This window comes from Barbus barbus (assembly GCF_936440315.1).
Source record: "Barbus barbus genome assembly, chromosome: 8".
Classification (NCBI taxonomy): domain Eukaryota; kingdom Metazoa; phylum Chordata; class Actinopteri; order Cypriniformes; family Cyprinidae; genus Barbus; species Barbus barbus.
The window spans coordinates 1,080,001-1,104,350 of NC_136736.1; the positions used below are offsets into that span (position 1 = coordinate 1,080,001).

General features: G+C 37.3%; 2 protein-coding genes across 6 annotated transcripts in view; one reads left to right on the plus strand and one right to left on the minus strand.

The window, feature by feature from the left end:
* Positions 1–16,111, plus strand: part of LOC306873674 (adhesion G protein-coupled receptor E5-like) — a 20,210-nt gene extending 4,099 nt beyond the window's left edge. Inside the window, exons 1-18 of one of the 5 annotated variants that reach the window (XM_079423127.1) lie at positions 1,105–1,507; positions 5,145–5,216; positions 5,368–5,508; positions 5,591–5,719; positions 6,264–6,383; positions 8,063–8,191; positions 8,280–8,335; positions 8,419–8,508; positions 8,600–8,753; positions 9,390–9,506; positions 9,591–9,793; positions 9,911–10,081; positions 10,174–10,368; positions 10,840–11,057; positions 11,174–11,332; positions 11,403–11,574; positions 11,736–11,831; positions 12,702–16,111. In XM_079423127.1, coding sequence (XP_079279253.1) covers positions 1,477–1,507; positions 5,145–5,216; positions 5,368–5,508; positions 5,591–5,719; positions 6,264–6,383; positions 8,063–8,191; positions 8,280–8,335; positions 8,419–8,508; positions 8,600–8,753; positions 9,390–9,506; positions 9,591–9,793; positions 9,911–10,081; positions 10,174–10,368; positions 10,840–11,057; positions 11,174–11,332; positions 11,403–11,574; positions 11,736–11,831; positions 12,702–12,746 — 2,298 coding nt within the window. In that variant the 5' untranslated portion in view covers positions 1,105–1,476 and the 3' untranslated portion in view covers positions 12,747–16,111. Of the gene's footprint in view, positions 1–1,104; positions 1,508–5,144; positions 5,217–5,367; positions 5,509–5,590; positions 5,720–6,263; positions 6,384–8,062; positions 8,192–8,279; positions 8,336–8,418; positions 8,509–8,599; positions 8,754–9,389; positions 9,507–9,590; positions 9,794–9,910; positions 10,082–10,173; positions 10,369–10,839; positions 11,058–11,173; positions 11,333–11,402; positions 11,832–12,701 lie in introns of those variants that run through there. The other 4 variants (XM_079423130.1, XM_079423126.1, XM_079423129.1 and 1 more) reach the window with 4 other exon arrangements.
* Positions 16,112–17,721: 1,610 nt separating this feature from the next.
* Positions 17,722–23,332, minus strand: LOC306873681 (uncharacterized protein). The gene is made up of 4 exons (XM_079423142.1): positions 23,281–23,332; positions 22,612–22,779; positions 22,053–22,395; positions 17,722–19,709 (listed from the first exon to the last, which is right to left on the minus strand). The coding sequence occupies exons 2-4, from the start codon at positions 22,777–22,779 to the stop codon at positions 18,697–18,699; spliced, it is 1,524 nt and encodes a 507-aa protein (XP_079279268.1). The 5' UTR covers positions 23,281–23,332; the 3' UTR covers positions 17,722–18,696.
* Positions 23,333–24,350: the final 1,018 nt, after the last annotated feature.

The following is a 24,350-nucleotide window of genomic DNA, read 5'->3' on the forward strand; positions in this document are numbered from 1 at the left end:
GGTAGGTGTAGGTGTAGGGTTGGTGTAGAGTTGGTGTAGGGTAGGTGTAGGGTTGGTGTAGGGTAGGTGTAGGGTTGGTGTAGAGTTGGTGTAGAGTTGGTGTAGAGTGTAACGGTACGTGGTTGTAGAGGTATCACACGGACACAGGAGTAGACGTAAAGGAGTATTTAATAGGCTTCAACACACATTGACCATTATACAACATTAAACCAAGACAAAGAGGGAACTGAGGACTTGGAACAAAGCAACAAACGAGATGATTAATGATTAAAGACAGGTGAACTGAATGATAATTAACTAAACTAGGACAGGTAATGGCAAATAAGGACAAAACGGAACTAAATGGAAACCGACACGTGACATAAAGCAATAGATAATACAGTGTGTAGTAGTATAAAACCATTACGCCTATGGTATACCCGCAATTCACAAAAACAAACGTGTGTGTGTGTGTGTGCTCATTATTCTCAGTTTGACCTGACAGTCAGATTAGAACTGTAAATATGACCGCAATACGGTCTTATAATATAAACAGAACAGTGACATATTTCCAAGTGTTTGCATGGGTACAAACACGGTTGCTCAACTCAGGATGTGACGTCACCGGCGTGAGCGCCAACTGGGCCCCATTGTGAGAGAAATGAGTGTCTAAAACCCCCTTTTACTCTGATATGAGGCTGTCAGACCCCTGGGAAAACAAAAAATAAAATAAATTAAATAAATAAAACCTCCACTAAGAAAAAAATAGAGTGGAATTAATAACAACCAGTGAAAATTAAAAGTTAGTCAATCTTGTTTTAAGCGCGTTTTTATATTTAACAGAAAAATTCTCATAACGGTTTTGAAAAGTCGTTATTTTGAAAATGGAGGGAAAAGTTCAAACAAACAAAAAAAAAATGAGCGCGCGCGTTTGATACATGAGCGCCTGGCACTGAGCCACGACAGCTGCTCTCTCTCTCTCTCTCTCTCTGTCTGTGTCTCTCTCTCTCTCTCTCTCTCTCTGTGTCTCTCTCTCTCTCTCTCTCTCTGTGTCTCTCTCTCTCTCTCTCTCTCTGTGTCTCTCTCTCTCTCTCTAGGGCATGAGTAGCTGCTGACTTCTCGTCCAGTAGCAGCACACATCTGAAGAGTGAAGACAGAGTAACGGACGAAGCCAGTGGGAAAAAAAGACGAACAAATAGTGGAAACTCTCCGACCGCGTGGATTAAGAACCAAGAGTGAAAGACGAGAAGCTCCCGAGGAGGAGTCGTCTGGGAAACTGCCTGGAAACTTTAGAAAAAAGAGACAGAAATCTATTTTAAAAGAGCTTCTTATCAGACAGAGAAGAGCTGAGGAGAAGACCACATTCTCTTAGGATTTCCTGAAGAATATAGAGAGAAAGAATCTCTGAGGACTTACTGGAATACAGATTTCCTTTGGGAAATTCATATCATAAACCAGAGCATAAACAGACTGACAGCAGATACAGTGCTTCCTAACATGGAGCTGAAGTGGGCACTTCTTCTTTTGGGTGAGTGTTTGTTAATATATTACTTGGAGCTGGACTGGTGTGTCATGAGTATATAAGAGTGTGTGTGTGTGTGTGTGTGTATGTGTGTGTGTATATGTGTGTGTGTGTGTGTGTGTGTGTGTGTGTGTGTGTTAAACAAGGACTCTATTCTTTGAGCGTTTCTCCATGAAACCAGACAGACGTCGCAGGTTCTTCACTGAATCATAACGAAGAGTCTCTTTCTTAGACAAAACACAGACACCAGAGGACAGGGCTGATAAGAAACTACATCAAAACAGTCTGTTTGTGTGTGCTTTTTTTTTTTTTTTTGTCAACGGATCTATATTAAATGTATTGTATGTTGGATATTAAAGATTTTATGCCTGTTTGTTTATGTTGGATTTCATTCAAGTGATTAATTTAGATTCATTATGAAGTAATATGCTGAAGATAGACACCTACAATCTTAAAACGAAAGGTTCTATTGGCATCTGTGGGTTATGTCACAGGCTGGTTGAATGGAATCTATTACATCACATCCACATTCTTTAATTATACATAACACTCATAATTCTGAGAAAACAGTTACCTTTTAGATGTATCTCTGTGTCCATAATTCAATTAATTGACTCTCAAAATTCATCATTTTACTTTAAACTAGAATATTTTACACTTAAATATAAAGCTTCCAAAATGGAGTTTTTACACCAATGCCAAAGAGGAACCATGGGTTTCCCAAAGAACCTTTTACTGAACGAGTCTTCAAGGAACCATTTTTGGACAACATTTTAAAACTGAAAGAACCTTTTTTTTTCGCCAATTGAAAGGCTCCAAGAATATTAAAAGTTCTTCAAACAAAAGGGAAAACAGCTAATTGGATTTTCAAAAGCTCTGTGAGAATATGGTGCAGCACAAAGCTTTCTCAACTTCTATGAGCTTCAGTTTCACAAACCCTTGCATTTTTTCCTCAGTATCCCACTGAAATGCTTTCTGACGTAGTGTGAAATCTAATGTGTGAGCGCCCTCGTTTGACACTTGGTGTTCATTTTGCACCATGTTTGTGGGTCAAGGATTGCATAAATAATATGTAACCAAATGCCCCCACAAGGACTGTAAAAGCTGAAATCCATTTCCCAAGAGGAAACATCTTAATAAAAATTATTTAGTGAAAATATAAGAATGCTTAAAGTCTTGTGGGAGGGTTGAGATTAGAGAGTGCACAAAAGTCAACTAAATACGCTAACCATGGTGTTGCTAAATCTTACTGTGAAACCTGTGGCATTATAACCACAGATGGTTGAGATGAACGTCCCGCTCTAGTTCAAACCTCTACCGCACACTGCAAACTGAAATAGTTACTCAAATGACACTTTACTTGTTCACTGCAAGTTTTGCTTAAATACAGACACATGAAAGTAACACATCTGACAGCCGAAAGGTCATGTAAATTGTTTTAGTAGTTCGCCACTACCCAAAAACTCCACAGGCTACACAAAGCAAATCATAGGTTACTGCAGCATATTTTACCACCAACAGTTAAAATGAAACCCAAATATACATTACAAGGGAGGACACAAAAGCACTCACTGCCCTTACTTTATTTAAGGGTTTTTATACACCCACAGGTTAGACATTAGGTTTGACGCTGACATGTAAGATTGAAATAAATATTGCAACATTAACCAAAAGTAAGTTGCATGACTTAAGTGCGAGTGCTGGGTGGAAAATCATGCATTGCATCTGTAGCTCTGTGTTAAACTATAAGTCAGCAGGTGAGAAAAAGAAGGTCTGAAAATGGTGTGAAGCGCTCTCTCGTTTTGTAGACGGACAGATTGTTCTGAGAGTTGTGAGAAATGTTCGTTATGTTAGTTAGAATCACTCGACACATCAGCCGCAGCACTTAGCTGAAAGCATTTTCAGTCACATCTGTGGTTTCTTGAACACGTACACACGGTCATTTGTGTACATGAGTAGATGAAAGTTTTGTATATGTGTGAAAGTGTGATTTGTTTGCTTGCAGACTGCAATAAAAAGCTATAAAAATGCATTTACGTTACATGTTAAGGATCTAAAAACTGTAATCAACCTTCATTTAGTAATTTTCAATACCAGTATTTGGACTTTATAGAAGTTTGTTAGAATACTTTTTGAATACTTATCTCGTATTATCCACAAGATAAGGCAGATCAAATATTTTTGACTATTAAGCAAACGCAATGCGTCAAAGGTTAACCACACCACTGTGAAGATCACATCTTATTCACTCATATCCTGCAGCGTTTGAATCTATACTGCCAAGGAAAAGGCATGTCAAAGTTACTTCTCTGTTTGCAGAGCTGAATCATCTTAAATTGACTAATAAAAACACTGAGTTGTTCTCGTGGGCTGCACGCAAAAACAAACACAGCGCGACTAGAATAGTCCAATTCACAAAGAAAGCTCTTAAAAGGAGTGTGTTGTTTTTAGTGAATCAAACACATGCCTCACACACTATGTAGTCCGATTCATATGACTCTTACAAGTCAGTTCTTTTTACTGAATCAAAAATACACAACCAGTGTAGTCCGATTCAGTTGATTCTTATGAACCATATCACTTTGTGAATCGTTCAAAAACAAAGTACGTAGTTGTTTGACTCACTGAATGAACACTGTTGGTTACTCAACAGCATAAAGTGGAAGCTATCTCAAAAGTTATTCCAATCTCACAATAGTCATAAAACACAGTTTTTAAACATTTTTTCCCCTTTGAGAACTACCCATTTTTAATTTATTAAAATGGATACAACAAACTGAATCCATGTGGCCTGATAGCGATTCTCAAACAAACAAAACAATGCTTTTACAGCAGCATGGAGTCTCACTGGGGGTTTTCTGTATCGCTGATTTTATTAAGATGATATATAATGGAGTAATTAATGAAATGTTCCCTCCTGGTGGAAGGACTTGCCCAACTCAATCCCACCATCTTCAAGAATCGGCTAAAAACATATCTCTTCCATATTTATTTGACCCTCTAACTCTATTCTAACTCTATCCTTTAAAAAAAAAATTACTCTCTATTAATTTACTAACTGCTTGTTTTCTTACAAAAACCAAAAACAAACCTTACACTAGTTTTTCTAATCTTTTTGTATTCTGTTGATTTGTTTTCTTGTTATTTATTATGCAATTAAAAAAAAGAAAAAAGGCCTCTGACACTAGCTTGTTTATTCTTTTTCAATTCTTATCTGTTTTGTTTTTATGTATTATATAGTAAAACACAACCTTGCTACGTGTGCTGCATTAAGCTAACTGAGACTATTATTTCTCTTTTGTTGGTTTTGATTGCTTCCATTGTCCTCATTTGTAAGTCGCTTTGGATAAAAGCGTCTACTCAATGACTAAATGTAAATGAACATTAATAATGCATAAATGAGAATATTAATAAATGAAACTGCTTTTTTTTTTTAATCTTGTGTCTGTAATAAGTTTATTGTGTTTTAGGTTGTGCCTGACACCCATCAGATGTGGCCACATTCATAACATATGACTTATTTTAATCATTTAAAGTATAATTTGGTCTGACAGGAGAGTTTTTCAGATGGCTGGATGGATTTATAGATTTATAAATGCATGCATAATTAAACAGATCTTGTCGTTTTCTTTGTCTTCATCAGGTCTGTTCCTGCAGTCTAGTGAATCTCATGGATGCAACGTTGGATTTGAAAGAAATAGCAAGCTCTGTGTTGGTAATGAGCACCTTATGTGTTTTAATTCAATATGTTTTTGTTATAACACACAGTTAACGGTCTGTATGTCACTCAGAACAGGGAATTTGTGTAACTGTAGTTCTCTTCTAACGTTGTGATGATGTTTCCTTCCTGATGGTCTCTCTTACAGATACAGATGAGTGTGCGACGCCAAATTTGTGTGGTGATCACGCTCTGTGTTTAAATACTCATGGAAGTTACTACTGCATCTGCAATGAAGGGTTTAACTCAACAACACCCAACTTCACAGCAACAATGGGAGAGTGTAGGGGTACGAGAGAGGATTGTGGGATAAAAGAGTTCACTACTATGATTTAAATCCTGTAATTAATATCCACTGCTTCCCCCAACAGATATCAATGAGTGTATTGAGAAAACACATAACTGCCCCAGTGATATGGAGTGTGTGAACACCATCGGCTCGTACAACTGCGTCTGTCGAAATGGATACCGACTCTTGAGAACAGACTCACGATGTGACGGTGAGTGTCCTCAGTCGTACTGCTTTTCAGTCGACCGTTGATCAAAGCAAAGCACATCATTATAATCAGTTTCAGAAATTACTTTTTTCAATGCTTGCCTTCCAGAACAGAATGAGTCTTTACTGAAAGTGGGCATTTTATAGTGTCAGCTAGTTAAAATGGTGTTTAAATCCATATCTATGGCTCAAGTTGAGTTAAATTGCGACATATTGCGTCTCATGCAGTGAGCTCTGATGTTTGACAAATGTTTAAGATTATCTTGGGTTTCTCATACAAAACGAAATGTTGCAAAACACTATGAGTTGCTATGTATTTATAAAACTAGTAGATTAGGAAGTCATGGTTTCATGCAGATGCACACAGAGATAGTTTACCTCATTTAGTTTGGCTGATGCAATCATTAACAAAGTTCACTTAGATATTTCCACATGAAGCTGATAAATGTTGTTGTCTCTAACCGCTATCATTTAACTACTTTATGTGTGTTCTTGTGCTTATGTCTAAATGAAACACTCGTCTGTGTGTGTGTGTGTTTCGGCTGCAGATGTGGATGAGTGTTTGTCCTCAGTGTGTGGAGTTCACAGCACTTGCACTAACACATCTGGCAGTTTCTCCTGCATCTGTTCTCCAGGGTTTCACAGACAGGTGAACGGCAGCTGTACAGGTGAGAGCCAGTGTCCTGCTGCTGCTGATAACGATACTGACGCCAGTGTGTTTGAGCGCTGATCACAACCATCATAACTGTGTGTGTGTCTGCTGTCACGTCCAACTATAACAGCTCATTAAATTACATTTTAATCCTAATGATTATATGTGTCAAAAGTTTGGAATTGGTGAGATTTTATGCATTTTATGAGAATAAATGCATCAAGGCTGCATTTATTTGATCAAAAATAAAGAACAGTCATGTTGTGAAATATTATTACAATTTAAAGCAGCTGTTTTCTGTGAATATCCGTTAAACTGTAATTTATTTCTGTGATCTGCAGCTGTATTTTCAGCATCATTACTGCAGTCTTCAGCGTCACATGATCTTCAGAAATCATTCTAATATACTGATTTGCAAACATTTCTGATTATTATCAATGTTGAAAACAGTTGTGCTGCCCAATATGTTTATGGAAACCGTGATACATTTTATTTTTCAGGATTCACAGATGAATAGAAAGTTCAAAATAACAACATTTACTTGAAATAGAAAACTTACGTAACGTTATAAAGGTCCTTACTGTCACTTTGAATCAATTTAAGGGTGTTTTCACACTTGAGTCCTCTTTAAAAGAACCAAACCCAGACCCCTGGACCAAGTGAAAAAGGACCGAGTTTCCTTTACGTTCACACTGTCCCTGTTTTACAAAATAATACTAGCAACACTAACCTTTACGAACAATTTCTTGGTAAGTGAGGGACATACATTGTAAGTGAATAGGATCAAATTTTGGAGGCCATAGGGTCAGCCATCAAACACTGAACTGGACTGGAATCATGTTTATTTGATAAATATTCATTATTGATGACATTGAGAAAAAATAGGTCAATAAATATAATAAATCGCTTTAAATCTTTCAGGTACTGTTGGTATCCTTAAAAGCAGCATTCAAGTTAAAAAATGGAATTATCAAATGTAAAATAAATAAAATAAAACTGCATATAATTTGCTGTACTAGAACTACAGTAATGCACAGGGCTGCGTTTCCCAAAAGCAGCATAAGCTTAAGTACATCGTAGACCCAACAACTTAGGCTTAAGATGCTTTTGGGAAACGCAGCCCAGATCAGTATATTTATACACGTACGATTACTTTCCAAGATGTTTACATTTGATTGAAACAAAACCAACTGTGTTTATGTGAACCATGGGTGTTTCTGACAGTTTAAACACAACTCTGCTGAAAACAAAGCTAAAAACAGCCTAAGCTGGTTGGCTGGTCTTAGCTGGTTTAGGCTGGAAGTAGCTGGTTTTAGCTGGCTATCCAGCCTGGTCATAGCTGGTCAGCAGGCTGGTTTTAGAGGAGTTTTGGCCACTTCTTTAGCTGGTCAGGCTGGGAGACCAGCTAATACCAGCTAATTTGTGTTCACAATGCATGATTTAGCGATCTGTACGAGGTGGTCTCGGTCAGCTTCGCCTCTGAGATCGTTTGGAGTGATCACATATGGGCCCAAAATCACACGAACTGCGCTCAGACCAAGTGTGAAAACAGCCTATTGCATCCTTGTTGATCGGAAGCATTTCTTCTCTTCTGAATTGTATATCAGTGTAGTGTATATCTAAATGATAGCACTGTTATTAAATACAAACATAGTCATGGGAATCCGCATTCATACGTCGTCTTCTCTCTCACAGACATCAATGAGTGTTCAGATCCAGATGTTTGTGGCAGAAACGCTCAGTGCTTCAATAAACCAGGCAGCTACAGCTGCAAATGCCACCATGGTTACAGTAACTATGGCAACAACCAATCAAAATGCATCGGTGAGCGTTCAGTTTGCATGTGCATGTCTGTATTAATGGTGTAGCTGATAATGTGCAAAACAATTAACTGCTTTGTTGCTGTGCGCAGAGATGAGCTGCGACGCCTTTGAATTAGAGTCTGACACGGAGGACGTGCCTGTAAAGGTAGAGTGACTCCTCGTGATTATTTTGGTAGTACTCCGCGAATATAGTCAATAATCAGAGTTTGGTTTCTGTGTGTCTTCTAGTTGAAGAATTTACTGAGCCTGTTGAGTAGCAGCTGTGAGTCTATGCGTAAACCAAACGGCAGTCGTCTGACGGGAGAGCAGTTACTGGAGGTGAAACAAATAGACTTCTTCCTCCTGTTTTCTTCTGCATTTCTGTGTGTGATGACAGAGCAGTCTGTCTAAATCTCACTGCGTTTGACAGAATGTGTTCACTTCCACTGACGAGCTGCTGTCAGATGGAAACATGGCTGCCGGTGAGATGCTGAGTCAGTTCCTGGACGCGATGGAGAACAGCATGCGTCTGATTGGACCTCAGCTGAGAGCGCCTGTGACCAGGATGGAGACACACAACACATGTGAGAAACCACTGACATTACAGTTCAGTCACACTGTGGTCAAGCGTTTCTGCAGGTCTTTAAAAGTCTTAATTCCACGGGTCTTAAATCAGTGCAAATATCTATTCAAATATCTAAACATTCTTAAATCAAATACTTTACTTTAGATGCAAAATATCTCGTTTTCTGAGAAAATGATCAAAATGAATTGAGTTTATGTTTAAAACAACAACAAATATCTGCCAATGGGGAATTAAACTTGTTTTCCTTTTTAATTAAGTAGAATTTTTGAGCCCATTGACAAATATGTGTTCTTGTTTTAATCATAACTTCATTTTCAATTCACTTCATTTTGAACCGGTTTTCAGGAAACAAGACTTTCTTATCTAATGTCATTTTGCTATATAAATAAGGACTATAGTTTTAAAATTACATTCATGAATCCTGCAGAAACTGATTATTGAATGGAAATACTGTTGTGAAAAATAGATATTATTTAATGCTAATTTTGTTATAAAATTAGCACTAAATTAAATAATTTATTTATATAATATAGTTTATAATAACACTATTTTATTATAAACAGATTTATACACTGGTTTGTAATTGTTGTTTAAGATTGAAGGCAGTTGTTCTGTATCATCATGTGATTGACAGTTGCTGAGGTTACTGTCATGAAGAGTCAGACTCCGCCCAGTGGGCGTGTCACTCTGAGCACAGACTCCGCCCTCTTCAGCACCAGCTGGGAAACAGTTGTAGGGAAATCATATCCAGGTACAAATACACACGTGTACAAATATGTTCTTATGAAACCATCAGCACTTTCATGACGAGATGTAAATGTTCTCTTGTTCACAGGTTTTGCGTTTGCGGCTCTGGTCAGTTATAAAGATCTAAACTCCTCCAGCGACCTGCTCCACAAGATGAGAAGTGAGAAATCAGACGATAAAGAGAGAAGCGTCACTTATCAACTCAACTCTGAAGTGGTGACAGCCGTCGTCAGTAATACAGAAACCAAACAGCTGTCAGAGCCGGTGATGCTCGTCTTTACACACGTGGAGGTGAAGATACTGACATATGACCAGCACAAGATCTCACTGGAGACACATTTCATATGCAGAAAATCAAACATTCATGAATTTGTTCCATTTTCTGAACTGTCAATCATTCTTCTTCAGGAGAGGGCGGAGTCTGAGGACGTGGTTTACTCCTGTGTGTACTGGGATGAGGCTCAGGGGGCGTGGTCAGGGCGGGGCTGTGAGAGGGCGGAGTCTAACAGCACTCACACAGTGTGCTCCTGCTCTCATCTCAGTAGTTTTGCTGTGTTAATGGCTCTCTATCCTGTTCAGGTACATCTGTGAGCCAGAAAAACTGTGATTTAACATATTTTATTCAGATTCTAGATTAAATGGTGATGAATTTTCCTCTTCCTCTCCTCCAGGACTCGTTTGATTTGGTGTTGATCACGCGTGTGGGTTTAGTTCTGTCTCTGGTCTGTTTATTTCTCTGTATCCTGACGTTCAAGTTCTGCCGCTCCATCCAAGGAACCCGGACCAGCATCCACCTCCATCTGAGCATCTGTCTCTTCATCGCAGACCTCGTCTTCCTCTGCGGGATCTCCAGCACTCACAATCAGGTGTGTGTCTTGAATCTTCTGTATATGGGGGCCTTAACGCCAAAAAGGTAGAGATTCACAAGCAGTGTTTACTGTTTATTATGCTGGCTTGACAAAGACAAGATACTGATCTACTATTTAAGCTTCTATTTCTGAGTTTATATTTGGACTGTATGTCCTCCTAGAGTTTTTAAGCTACCAAACTCAGGTCGGTCCTTCAGACTGGTCCAACTTGGGTCTTCTCACTAATCGTTCAATAGAAAGTGCAAACAAAATCCCATATGTTTTCATCGAGGGGATGAAAACTTATGTACAATAGGACATGTAGAGTATTTACATGCTAGCAATGTGTTAACACATGGTAGCAACATGCTTAAACGTTTTAGCAGTGTTAATAACATGTTATTGTCTACACTTAAAAAATAGGCTTTGTCAAGTCAACATCAGTGTTTGTTCACAAACGTTACTCATGTAGTGCTGTTTCTCTCTCAGGTAGCGTGTGCGATTGTGGCCGGTCTGCTTCATTTCTTCTTCTTGTCTGCGTTCTGCTGGATGCTGCTGGAGGGGGTTCAGCTCTACCGGATGGTTGTGCTGGTGTTTCACACCACATTAAAACATCTCCACATGTATTTGGTGGGATACGGAGTCCCTCTCGTCATTGTCATCATCTCTGCCATCGCCTTCCCAAAGGGATACGGCACTGATAGACAGTGAGTACATTTGCATGACGTTTGTGTTTCAGCTTTTCATTGACAGCCTCTAAATCACAGTGTTATCTGAGTGGTTTCCAGCTGTTTGATGATTATTTTGTGTGTTTTTGTTCCAGCTGTTGGCTCTCTCTTGACCGTTATTTCATATGGAGCTTCTTCGCACCCGTCTGCATCGTCGTCGTCCTCAACAGCTTTGTCTTCATCATCACTGTTTGGAAACTGGCCGAAAAGTTCTCCAGCCTCAATCCAGACCTCTCCAAACTCCGCAACATCAGGTGAGTGTTTAATATACGAGCCCAAAATAGATTCAGTCATTGAGTCTAACCCATTTCTGGTGACTTTCAGAGGGTTTACGGTGACCGCCGTGGCTCAGATGTGTGTTCTTGGAGGGATGTGGGTATTCGGCTGCTTCCTCTTCCAGCAGGAAGGAACTCAGGTTGCGTTGTACCTCTTCACCATCTTAAACAGCCTCCAGGGGGCGCTCATCTTCATCATGCACTGCCTCCTGTCCAAACCGGTATTTAAAACACACACAAATCCAACAAAATGGAAAACACAGAATGGTCTGGAGTCAAGCTAAATTGAATCTTGTCAAACAGACTGACTCCCTCATAAAGCACTGTATTCTGCCCAAGAGCCTTCGGTGTGTTTTCACGTGCTTTGTGTCGCCCCCTTCAGGTCAGAGACGAGTACTGCAAGCTGATCAGCAGGATCTGCTCACTTAAGGAGAAGAAATATTCTGAATTCAGCACCAATCAGTCCAGCAACAGTCAGGTAAATTTGCATGGCAAAGACATCATCGTTGAATCTTGTACCTTTAATGTTAAGATAAAAACATTCTCAGAATGTCCTTATGATCTTGCTGATATTTTCTGAATGTTAATGCTAATGTTCTTAGGATGTCAGATTAAAACAAGGTTAGGGGAATGCTGTATTAACATGGTTTGTAACCAGGCGTTTTGACTGTTGGTGTTTATTTGGTTCATAAAATACACCTTTATTTTGTAACAATGTTGACAAATGTGTGCGTAACAGTTCAAGCGGCATGTGAAACAATCATCTCTTTTTCTGTAGTTATTGCACAAAATAAACATTAATGGACATTAGAACGTATGTTGAAAGAATCAGAATAACTTACTGAAATGATCAGTTAGAGTTTAAACTGCATAAAGATGTCAATAAAACAAACATTATGTCAGGTAAGGTCACATTTACATCAAGAAATCAATTCAGTTTCCATTAACTCATTGGTCAGCTAGAAAAACATAACTCCGGAGAGGAACATTGTGATAAATACATTTATCTATTTACTAAACCTGTTAATGATGAATCCAGTATTTAATGTATGTTTGAATAATTCCTCAATGAAAACAAGGTTTTATTTCAGCCATTTGTTGCTCCAATGAACTGAAGTAGGAACGTAATTATTAAAAAGTTGACTACAACTGGCTTATGTGCAGGTTTAAAATTTGATACAACTCAGCTGATTATTATATAATTGGGATTAGTTGATGATTAAATGCATTTTATTTCCAGTTTTTGGATAAATAAAGGCTATAATTTCAATGTTCCGGTAAAAAAACTGATTTCAGTGCATCGCTAGAATGTGGTTCTGCTTCTAAACGTGTCCTCTGACCTTTACAGCAACCTCTCCGGAGCAGTCCGACCACAGGAGAGTCCAAGATATAGAGCGGCTGTCAGTCCTGCAGGATGCTTGTAGATGTTTGACCTTTAAAGACACATGGTAGCGTGACGTCTCACAGAGCTTTAATTCTGCAGCACATGGGGCTCCTTGCCATTGAGAAGATCTGTAACTGCTTTCTTTCTCTCTGTTAAGCAAGAATTTCAGGTCTCGACTCCTCACATGACCTAGATTCGAAACATATCAGCTAAAACAGATAAATCAATAACATATCTAGGCAGGGCTCTACGCTTTCTTTTCTTTTAGGAGCGCTTGTGCTCATAATTTAAAACATTTAGGAGCACAGTCAAAAATTTAGGAGCACCTTCAAGTCAAAAATCAAAAATGAACCTTCCCATTACGAGGTGATATTTGACTCCTTAAAGGGATTTACAGCGAATTTTGTTTTTATCTTTGTAATGTAATTTTATTTGTAACTTTATTAAAAGTATGTCATCTTTTATTTCAAATGAAAAAAAATATATATTTATAAGCTTTTTATCATTTCTATTTAAAACAACAGGATAAAAACAAGTAGATTAAGATAATGAAATCAGTATTTAAGGAATAAGGAGGTGGCACAGAAGAACACACGTGGCTTGTAGAGGTATTTTCAGATGTTTAATGAGGTTCAGAGGTTGCATAAGTGCAATTAAATTCATGTTGAGGTTAATGTTTTAAATATACAGTTTTGAATGTAGAAATATTAAATAATTTAAATAACTGAAAAGATACATTAAAAAATAAACTAAAACTGCCAGTAGGTGGCGGTATGTCACTGCTTTTATCACTGAATCATTTATTTAATTGATTCGTTCGAACAGCTGATTCATTCAGGAATGAAGTACATGACTCTCTTTATGAATGGGTAATTAGATTCATTTAAAAACGCAGATCATTCATAAACAAAACACTAGCTGAGTTTCTATTACAGATTTGCGCAAAAACTTAATTTTTTCCTCTCGCGATAAGTCATGGCAACGGAATTTGATGGGATTTTGACTATATTTAATCGAAGGAGGCGTGTGCATGTATCTTTACAAAAGCAGTGCGGAGAGCTGCTTGAGAAACGTATGAACACAAGCGTTGACTGGAGTGGCTGAGATCATCTCCGGTGGCCGTATCAGAGCCACACTGCGCCGCAGACGTGTGCAGATGTGTGCGGTGTAAACTGACTAAGCATGAATGGCAGGCAAAGCCCCTTATACTTGAGAGAGGCCACATAAGTGTTTCTTGGAGGATAAAGTACATAGAAGACTGATCATATGACATTTTACTTACACCATGTGACCTGTAATTGCAAAAAACACGTTTCCATTGCAGTTTTGCGAATTATTCCTTTTTCGCATTGCCTGAAAAACCACCTCGTGCGAGCGTAAACATTTTTTTGCGATATATAGGCGTTTTTGCGAAATTGGCGCGTTTCCATTAGGCGTATTTTCAATTCGCAATTTGAAGGGTAATGGAAACGCACCTACTGCTGTGTTTGAATGGAGATGCGCTGGGACTTTGTTTGAAACTATTTTCATTGATGAAATAGAGCAAAATAAGGCAAGAGTGTTGTAGTCAGACACTTAATATTAACTTCTTGTTTAATGAACTGTTGTATCAAATCAATATCACATTTGCAAACTCCCTTAATAATCATTAAAAGCTGTCACTCATCTTAGTTCATCGCGATCTCTTAAAACTCTATTATAATCAACGAAGCTCCTTACACTGCACAATGAATCTCTTTATTTACACTTTTTTTGTTATAATGAGACAATACGTCTGTGATACATAACTCAACGCTGCAAAAACATTTAAGAAACCTTTAAAGCTCCCTCGGCACAGACACAAATATGTTGATCAGCACTGGTGCTCCTAAATATCTGTTCATAGTTTTCAGTCGCAAACGCAGAGTAGCACTGTAGAGCGCTGCTAGGGCGGGTTTCTTTCTCTAATGGACTTTGGAGACACTTTAGCTGTTCTTTATTGTGCCTTTAATGGAGAACGTCTTATATTACATGCAAAAGGCAGCTTTTATTTGCTTATATATGAAAATGTTGTGAAGATATTTAAAGAAAGAGGTGCCTTATGAAAGAGGCTGTGTTCTTTGACGCCTTAATCGATTATCAGTAACAAACCGTTGTGTTTTTATGATCTGCACTTACATGCCACTTTACTTCTTTAAGCTGTTGGCAAATTTGACCTCTATTTGTGTGAGAAACAGACGAGAGGTACATAAAGCTATTTAAACAGAGCCGGTGCTGATTGCACAGAGCAAAGACTGCTTAACCAAAGTAATACTATTCCTGATAAGATAATATCGTGGAGAGAAACACATAGTATGTGTCCAAGAAGCTTTCTCAGATGGATGCAAATAAACTTTTAAATTCAGCTTCCTAAAGCCCTAAGTATACTTCGGTTTTTACACATGCACAGTAAGTGGGTGATGGGAGAAACAAAGCTTTTCAAAGCTTCGAAAGAAATTCACTGTTTTGAAGCACTAGAAAAACCGGGTCAATATAGTGTAAATGCAATGATAAAAACCATAAAACAGCGTTTACAAACCATTGCAAAGGTTTTATTGAAAGTATAATCTATCAAATGCAATTAACTAATCACCTAATACAATTAAATATTGTGTGTTAACTACTATTATGCCTTTTAATTATACAAGCGTCTTAGACACGAGCTCAGTGGTTCTCAGTGAATGCGCAAGCATTGAAATGTTGAAATATTAAGAAACAGATGTGACATGACAAAGCCGTGTTTACTGGAATCAAGTAACTTTGGCAATTTGATGCATGCTCTGTACCACTGTTTCGAAACAAATTATTTCCAAAGGTTTCAATAATTCATTGAGCAGTGTTTCAAAAGCGGCCACCGGTAACAGCGTGTGTAACGTAAATTACGTTATTATACAATAACCAACTACTGGACATGCAGCAATATTTGAAGATTCCCACAGCTCTAGTTTCAAAGAGTACAGAGAACTGTTTTGGTCATCTGGAGAAAAATAGCTTTGACGGCACAAAGATGACGCATGCACACGTTTTCTTTCTCATCAAAACCTAAAGCATACTTTGGGCTTCAGTGTTTCTATTTGCAGAACAATATGATTTTGTATGACGATGAATCTAATGCAAAACTCCTTGCTTCTGCAACACAGTTGTTTTTACTAGCTCTCTATTGGATGTGTAATGATATGTGTAATGATATTTGAAAAGAAACAAATGTTTTATTTTACATTTTCACAAAATTTTTCTATCTTTTGTATAAATATCTATATATTTTGCTGTTGTTTTTGTACTTGAAATAAGGGTCATTTTTGGCCCTGATGTGGTACTGCGATGTTTTTCAACAAGTATTAAATAACTGCTAAGAGAAGCTGTTTTCTGTTTTGTGTTGTCAAAATACACCTTAAACATTCATTTTAATTCTATATCATACGTCCAACTGCACATTAAAGTAGTGTGAAGGAATAAAATCTGACACAAAAACGCTTTTCCATCCAGAAGAAAGATTTCTACCCAGTAGATATCTTCCCTTACATGGCAGCACAAATGCTCTTTGAGAACAGAGATGGAGCTAATAACATTCTGTGAAAAGATCTTTCTTGATTAAATGAACTTATTCCAATGAAAACCATCCCAGCAAATGCTCCCTTAATGTTAGCATGTGGTTCCTGTTTGAATATTTGAAAAACCAAAAATAGCATTACTATTATATATATATTTTTTTCTCAAAACCATTAAATATTGTTCCCAGAACAGTGCATTTTTTTTTCTTTTTTTTGAAGCATGCAGAACTTTCCTCGATGGTTACTATGCCATATAAAATTATATATATATATACAGTGCCTTGCAAAAGTATTCATACCCTATCATTTTTTTCATGTTTTATGTTGCTGCCTTATGTTAAACCGCTTATCACATCAATCTACACTCCATACACCATTTTGACAGAAAAAACTGAAATAAGTATATTGCATAAATATTCATACCCTTAACTAAATATATAGCTGAAGCACATTTACAGCCTCAAGTCTTTTTTTTTGTTTGATGTGACAAGCTTTTCTCATCAGCATTTGGCAATTATCTGCCATTCTTCTCCTCACCTCTTCACCTCTCAAGCTCTTTCAGGTTGGATGGGGGCAGACACACATTTTCAGGTTTTGTTATATTGTAGAGAGTTGGACTTGTAACCTGAAGGTTGTGGGTTCGAGTCTCAGGTCCGGCAGGGATTGTAGGTGGGGGGAGTGAATAACCAACACTATCTCCACCCTCAATACCACGACTGAGGTGAGACCCTTGAGCAAGGCACCGAACCCCCAACTGCTGTGCATTAGCTGCCCACTGCTCCGGGTGTGTGTTCACTACTGAGTGTGCACTTGGATGGGTTAAATGCAGAGCACAAATTCAGAGTATGGGCCACACACCACTTCCCTTCCCTTCTAATTTCTCTAGTATTTCTTGCTGTAGTCTTCCATAGGCTTGAGACCTTTTATTTACATTGGTTAGTAAATGTCTATTACTTATGACAATTCTGCTTGTATGTTAGTGTGTTTGTTCTGTTTACAGTTTGCACAGTTTATATGCTGTCTGTCTACATAAGAGTTGATTCCTGTTGTGTTTGCAGCTCTTTTGGTCTGAGGTGTGTGGGTTCTTTAAAAGCGTATGAATGACTCTCTGATGCATCAAAGTGCCACCTTCACTTCCTCTCTTGTTTTGTTAGTTTGAGCGGAAACAGTAACCAGGGTAACGCACAGTTGATTAATCATGTGACACGGCGCCAACAGAGAATTGCAGCATCAGTGAAACATTAGGTTACAAAGAGTTGCTCAGCAACACACCAATTATAAACAGAGCTGTTTCTGGCTCATTAAATATTCATGAGCTTCATAGAGTCTGTAACTTTGCTGCTGTTTGAGATCCTGATTAAAATAACATCTTAAACAGATGGGACGGTTATTAAAGCCGCTCCCAGGTGATTTTTAATGGCTTTTGTGTTTATTATGTGATTATCAGTTTGTTCCAGGTGGAAACCACTCCACCTATTCCTTTAGGAAACGCTCCCAAATCACACAGAAATAAGCATTTAATACTTCCACTTCCTCTCATGCCCTAGAACATCAACATCGGCTACTACCGGTAAGATTTTATTCTGAATGAAATGAACATTTTTAATACATAAAATTGATTAAAAATAGCTGTACATAAATTTAGAATATTACAGCATATTTCAATGTCAAATAAATGCTGTTCTTTTGAATTTATATTCAACAAAGAACCTTGGAAAATAAAATGCATCACTTATCATTCAACTTAAAATGCATTTCCTACTAAGTATGCGATTGGTTTCTAATAAGTAAATATCTTGACACGGCGGCATAAATGCTCTGGAAGAACAGAGATGAAATAGATCATTAATAAACCATGGTTCTTTCTTGATTAACACTTGTATGGTGTCCGGGTCTGTGGGACTTGTTTTCACTTTTTGTCATAAGAAAAATGATACGATTCATTATTTTAAAAGTCATACTCATTGGCCTTGGCTCATTTTCTGTGAAGAACATATATCAGAACAAATTTTCAATTACATTAAAAGCCCCAAGATGCCAAATGTCCACCAGACCCACAAACACTGGCTGAGAAACAACAATATGAACACCACACACGGGTTACAAGAAACCCATCCAGCAGCAATGAAAACAGTGTATTTGCCAGGGACTCTCTTTCATGCATTTCACCACAGAAAACAAGATTAAGCCTCATGACATCCAGGCGCTCATGTTATTGTAGTATTTTATGTTGAGGATTTTTAATAGTTCTGTCAGGTTCAACATAAAATCATTGCTCTACTCTGTCAAACATGAGTGTTCGGTTCAATCCACCGCATTAAAAAAGTTCACTGCCTCTACTGGCAGCAAGAGCTCAATGTACAGTTTCAGGATGATCCGACTGATGAAAGTCACTCTGATGATTCTGGAGCAGTTTGTTCTTTAGCGTGTTTGTTCTGGTGGGTCTGAAAACTACCTAAATAAGCGAATCTCTCGCCGCAGATGGAGCAGGAGTAAGGTTTCTCTCCTGTATGAACTCGCTGATGGACCTTCAGGACGCCTGATCGAGCAAACGTCTTGTTGCATTGAGAGCATTTGAAAGGCCTTTCTCCAGTATGCGTCCTCTTGTGGTTTTGTAAAGGACTATGTTTACGGAATCTCTTCCCACAGATGCTGCAGTGATAGGGTTTTTCTCCAGTGTGGACTCTCTTATGGTCTCTGAAATGAGTTGGATCAGAAAAGCTCTTCCCGCAGTGGGAGCACAGATACGGTTTCTCTCCGGTGTGAATCCTCTCGTGACAAATCAGATGAGATTTCTGGCGGAATCGTTTGTCGCAGTGTTTGCACTGAAACGGTTTCTCATCAGAGTGGATTTTCTGGTGTGACTTTAGACAATCTAAGTTTTTAAAGGTTTTCCCGCATTCACTGCACTGGTACGGCCTCTCATTGGTGTGAACACGCACATGTTTCTTCAGATGAGATCCATGATTGAAGCGCTTCTCACAGTGAGGACACTTGTACGGTTTTTCTCCGGTGTGGATTCGCTTATGAGCATCAAGGTTTCCTTTGGTGCTGAAATACTTGTCACATTCACTGCACTGGAAAGACTTTTCTTCGTGAGTCTTCATATGAACTTTTAGACTATAATGAATGAAAAAAACCTTCCCACACTGTTCACAGCTAAACTCCTTCTTCCCGCTGTGCTCTTTTGAATGAAGTCTCCTCTCTTCTGCGGTAGGAAAGCTGATGTTGCATCTCTTACAGCTGAAGTCTTTCTGTTCTGTGTGTGTTCTCTCGTGTCTCTCTAAATGACCCGGTGTCCTCAGTGTTTTTCCACAGGTGATGCAGGAGAAACTCTTGACCGTCAGCTGCTCTTTTGAGGATGAGGCTGTTTCTCCATCAGAAGATGAACTGCCTTTGTCATCTGAAATGAACAAAATGGTTATAAATTCATATATTTGAGAAGAGTTTGTGTGTCACTCAGGAAACATACAGAAATTATGTGTCTATAGGTCAATGACGTGATGCTACTATTTTTGTGTCCATATGGTTTAATGAAATATAAAAGGGTTCTCTTTTTTTGAGAACCATGTCTAAAATTTCTGGTTTTAATTAATTTTGGGAGAATATTTGGGGGATGATTGCAAAAATGTCAATGTTGTGTAAACATAAAAACTTGTTTAAAAAAAGGTGAAATTCTCAAAACAAAAAAACCCCCACCAGATCAGCTAGTTTGGCATAATCTTGCATTAGTACTATTTAATAGTAAATAAAAGTAAACAGAGCACCGTTGTTCTGAATATGATCATTAATTTGAGGAATCATGTGAGTCAGTCAAACTCCTGAAGTGTCAAGGTGGTGTAACCATCATTGAAGGAGCCATTTTCTTCATATTTTGCAAGACGATCATGTGACAGGAGATTATATCACAGAGAAGCACCTCTAGTGATACGAACTGCTGCATACATAGGTAAGTAACTGTCCTTAAAATGTGAGAATTTTACATTTCGAGTATGGTCAGGTATTCTTAGGTATACATGTCAAATGGTATGACCTTAGGAATACATTGATAATTCATCATAATTATAAAAATGAGTAATTTAACTTAAAAATTACATTTGAAATATTCCCACCAAGGCCATGTATTGTCCATGATAATTTCAAATTTAACCATTTGACTCCTAATACAAGTCTTTCTGTTAGGGGCCAATTTAGTAAAATATCACTAGTTTATGATGCTGATTTTAAACCAAAAATTTGATTATTAAAGCTCTTAGTAAATCTAGGATAAAATAATTATGTTGCACAACATTAGTGTTTTTGAAATGTTTAGCTTTAATGCATATTTCTATTTCATTCATTTAAAATTTTAAAGGGATAGTTCACCCCAAAATTTAAGTGACCACCTGATTTAATCACATTCAAGACATTATTTAACAATATAGCAGAAGGAAGTGTGTGTCTACATTTGAATATAAATTCAATGATGAAAAATGTAAACCATACATTACAATTTACAATTGTAAAAAACAATCTCATTTTTTAATTTATATAACAGATTATATATTTTTTCCCCAATAGATGCCACAATACGATACGAAATTACAATATGAAAATTAAAATGACTATACGAGACATGAGTTCACAGTTCATCACTATGATGATTTCTTGTTGCCAGATTTTTTTTTCAGCATTGGGGAAAAAATAAAGCTTTTTGCTTGATATTCAGTGTCATTTCTTCAACAAACAATGGCCTTTGGCTGTAGAAGCATCCTGGTCAGGTGGTGTAACTGGTTTGGGTCAAATTACATAACCAGTATTTTTCATAAAAATATAATTATATACAGGAAAATTAATGTGGAATAAAATGTAATAATCTAGTTTAGTATAATAACATGATTTTTATTTTTTTTTTTACATAATTTGTCAGATTATTTATAAAACAGAGGCGTTTTCAGTGTCCCTCCAAATATTGCAAAAATGCATTACAATTTACATTTAGAGATAACTCAAATAAAATCTATTTTCGTGTGATATTTTAAAATTCTATAAGTAAGCTTACATGCCATCTAGGTGGATAAAATATTTAATATTTCTCATTCTTTGGTGGTTACACCATTTGACATTTTCAGGTACATTCGGTCTTATCTTTTGTAAAAATGGTTCATAGGCCTGTCATTTTTAATTACATAAAATCAACATGAACATACTGTGTACATTTGAAATTGTCTGATGTATGCTTTTAAATCAAATGTTTTTCTAAGATTTTTGAATTTCTCATCATTTTTGTCACTGTGAACAATTAATTAAAAAAGAAATATGATATGGTTTAGTGCAGTTATCCAATTGCAAAAAGCCTGCAAGTTAATTAAATAAACCATGCATAGAAACATTTATGGAAATGAAAGGTTTGCCACCCATTTCACCATATTTATAATGCAGTTTTACAGTATAATAGTATTATTTTAATTGCAATGTATTTCTTTCATGATTTTGTCATTTATAATAGTTGTAATATTTTATTTTTGGCCAAAACCTGCAGCCTTAAAAACAAAAACAGCAAATTTGGCTCACTTAAAAAACACATTCGAGATCAAAATCTCAACAGAGAGAGAAAAATTCTATAATTTGCCATTATGTTCCCAAATATCTCAGAAAATCAGACCATCAGAGACCAACGGCCAATATGCACCTGATCCTGCAGAGACTCTGCTCACATTCAAGGGTCATGAAAAGCAACAAAATGTTATAAAAGGAGGAAACACACCTGGAGGAATGAAATCCTCATCCTCATCCTCCTCCTGCTCTTCCTCATGAGTCTGTTGTTGTTGCTCTGCGGTGGTTTCTTCTGCTCTGCTCTCTATCAGGTTCCTGCAGTCCACCAGTTTGACGGAGCACATCTTCAGCGGCGTCTGCAGCATCTGCTGTTCTCCAGCGTTACAGTCAGAGGTTTGATCAGTGGATTCATGATCCTGAGCGTCAGTATAACAGAGTAAAGTGAGGCTGAGCTCTGAGTCCTGTGTGTCTCTGGATCTCTGATCTCTGACGCTCCAGACTGAATCCTGAGCTTCTGTCCCATCAGCCACACGCACTGAAACCTTCTCCACATCCTGACAAACACATCACAGATAAACACAAATAAAGAACAAGCTGCTGATATCAGCCTCATTACTCAGAAGTTACCTCTAGTGGTGCTTATATTGATGATTAGTTGGCCTATTTTAGTGTTTAATTAATCTGAGACGCTGATAAGAGCTGAGTTTGGTGTGTTAAAGAAGTCTCATTGAGTGTCTGAGCTGAAGGATGAAATGAAGATCTGTTCAAACCTCTCTGTTCAGTTTGTCTCCTCTTTCTCTCAGCTTTGTCTCCAGTGAAGCCACCTCTTTCTTCAGCTGACAGATTTCTGTGATGAAATCCTCAATATCCAGCATGGACAGATCAGTTCCTACTGATTTACAGCAGATCACATCCACCTGCGCTTTCATCATCAACATCTGAACACAAACACATCAGAATTATTACAAGATTTATAATGAACTGATCAAACTAAAAACCAGAGCAGAACTACACAGAACTGAATAAAATTAACTTCTGGAGAATATTCAGAAACATTCATGCCAAATATAAATATATTTGTTTAGACTCATTTAAGTTCATTGTTGAGTAGGAATATCAGCTATATAACATTATATTAATACCTAACACTTAAATTTAGCTGCATTTACATTTAAACTTTACGCCACAAGATTTAACCAAATTTAGGGATCCTTCAAAAGTGTCCAGCATACTACAAATATCATAGTTATATGTTTACAGCCAGTAAAACACTGGTATAATGTGGTTTTATTACAAATATCTAAGTGAAACTGTGGTTATTTGTAGTAAAACTGATAGGTTAATTGTCCTAAAGCAGATTTGTTGAAGGAACGCTTAATTTAAGATCATTAAGACACTAAAGACAGCAAATGAATGACAGAAACAGTTGAAACACGTACCGAGACTGAGCCTCAAAGCGTGTCTTTCTTCAGTGGTTTTCCCGGAGAACTCAGATCCTCACAGCGCCTCCTACAGTACAGCCAGAGAACTACTGATCAGCATCTCTACTCCAATAGTCAGCAGGTTCCCGTAACACCTGCAGGTGCTGCTGAAATGTAAACGAAAAGCTTGTTCTCCATCATTTCACAGGCCTACTCATGGATGAAACATGCAGATAGTTCAGTTTAATCAACCTTCACTGAATTTTATAGCGCACATTTTCTAGTACAACTGCACCGTGCTCACATTTAGCCACTTGTGCATTAAATTACAAATAAAAAAAAATTATATATCTTTCACCCTATTGTGATTTCGAATTACAGAATATTTCAGTAGGCTATAGGCTACATGCATTTGAGAGACGTTCTTAACTGTGATGCATACAGTGGGGGGGAAATTATTTGATCCCCTGCTGATTTTGTACGTTTTCCCACTGACAAAGAAATGATCAGTCTATAATTTTAATGGTAGGTTTATTTGAACAGTGAGAGACAGGATAACAACAAAAAAATCCAGAAAAATGCATTAAAAAAATTATAATTTGATTTGCATTTTAATGACTGAAATAAGTTTTTGATCCCCTGTTTTTGATATCTCACAAGACAAACTAAAACATTGTCAATAAAATAAGAATTAAAAATAATAATCCTGCAGGTGGCGGATCGTTAGCCTTTTCTAGAATAATTAAAGATATCAGTTTGAAGAGCAGATTGTAATCCAAAACACGTGAATGAAATTAAATTATATTCCAGAAATTATAAAATATACATGCTAATACACACTACTCATAGTCACACAATGCTGATGTTGTTAGCATTAATAATTATACTCTGGACGGTTTGATGTGATATGAGCTAACCGAGCTTTAGATTTAATCGCCATTGGTAGCGATTTATTATAATGCTTTTTTCCTCAGTTGGTCAGAACAAACGTGTCAGACTTGTTACTTACTTGTTCAGATGGTAATATACGGTGAAAATACTTATTTGGGTCATATATTCCAAGAGGTGAGAATCTGTGATTGTGAAAT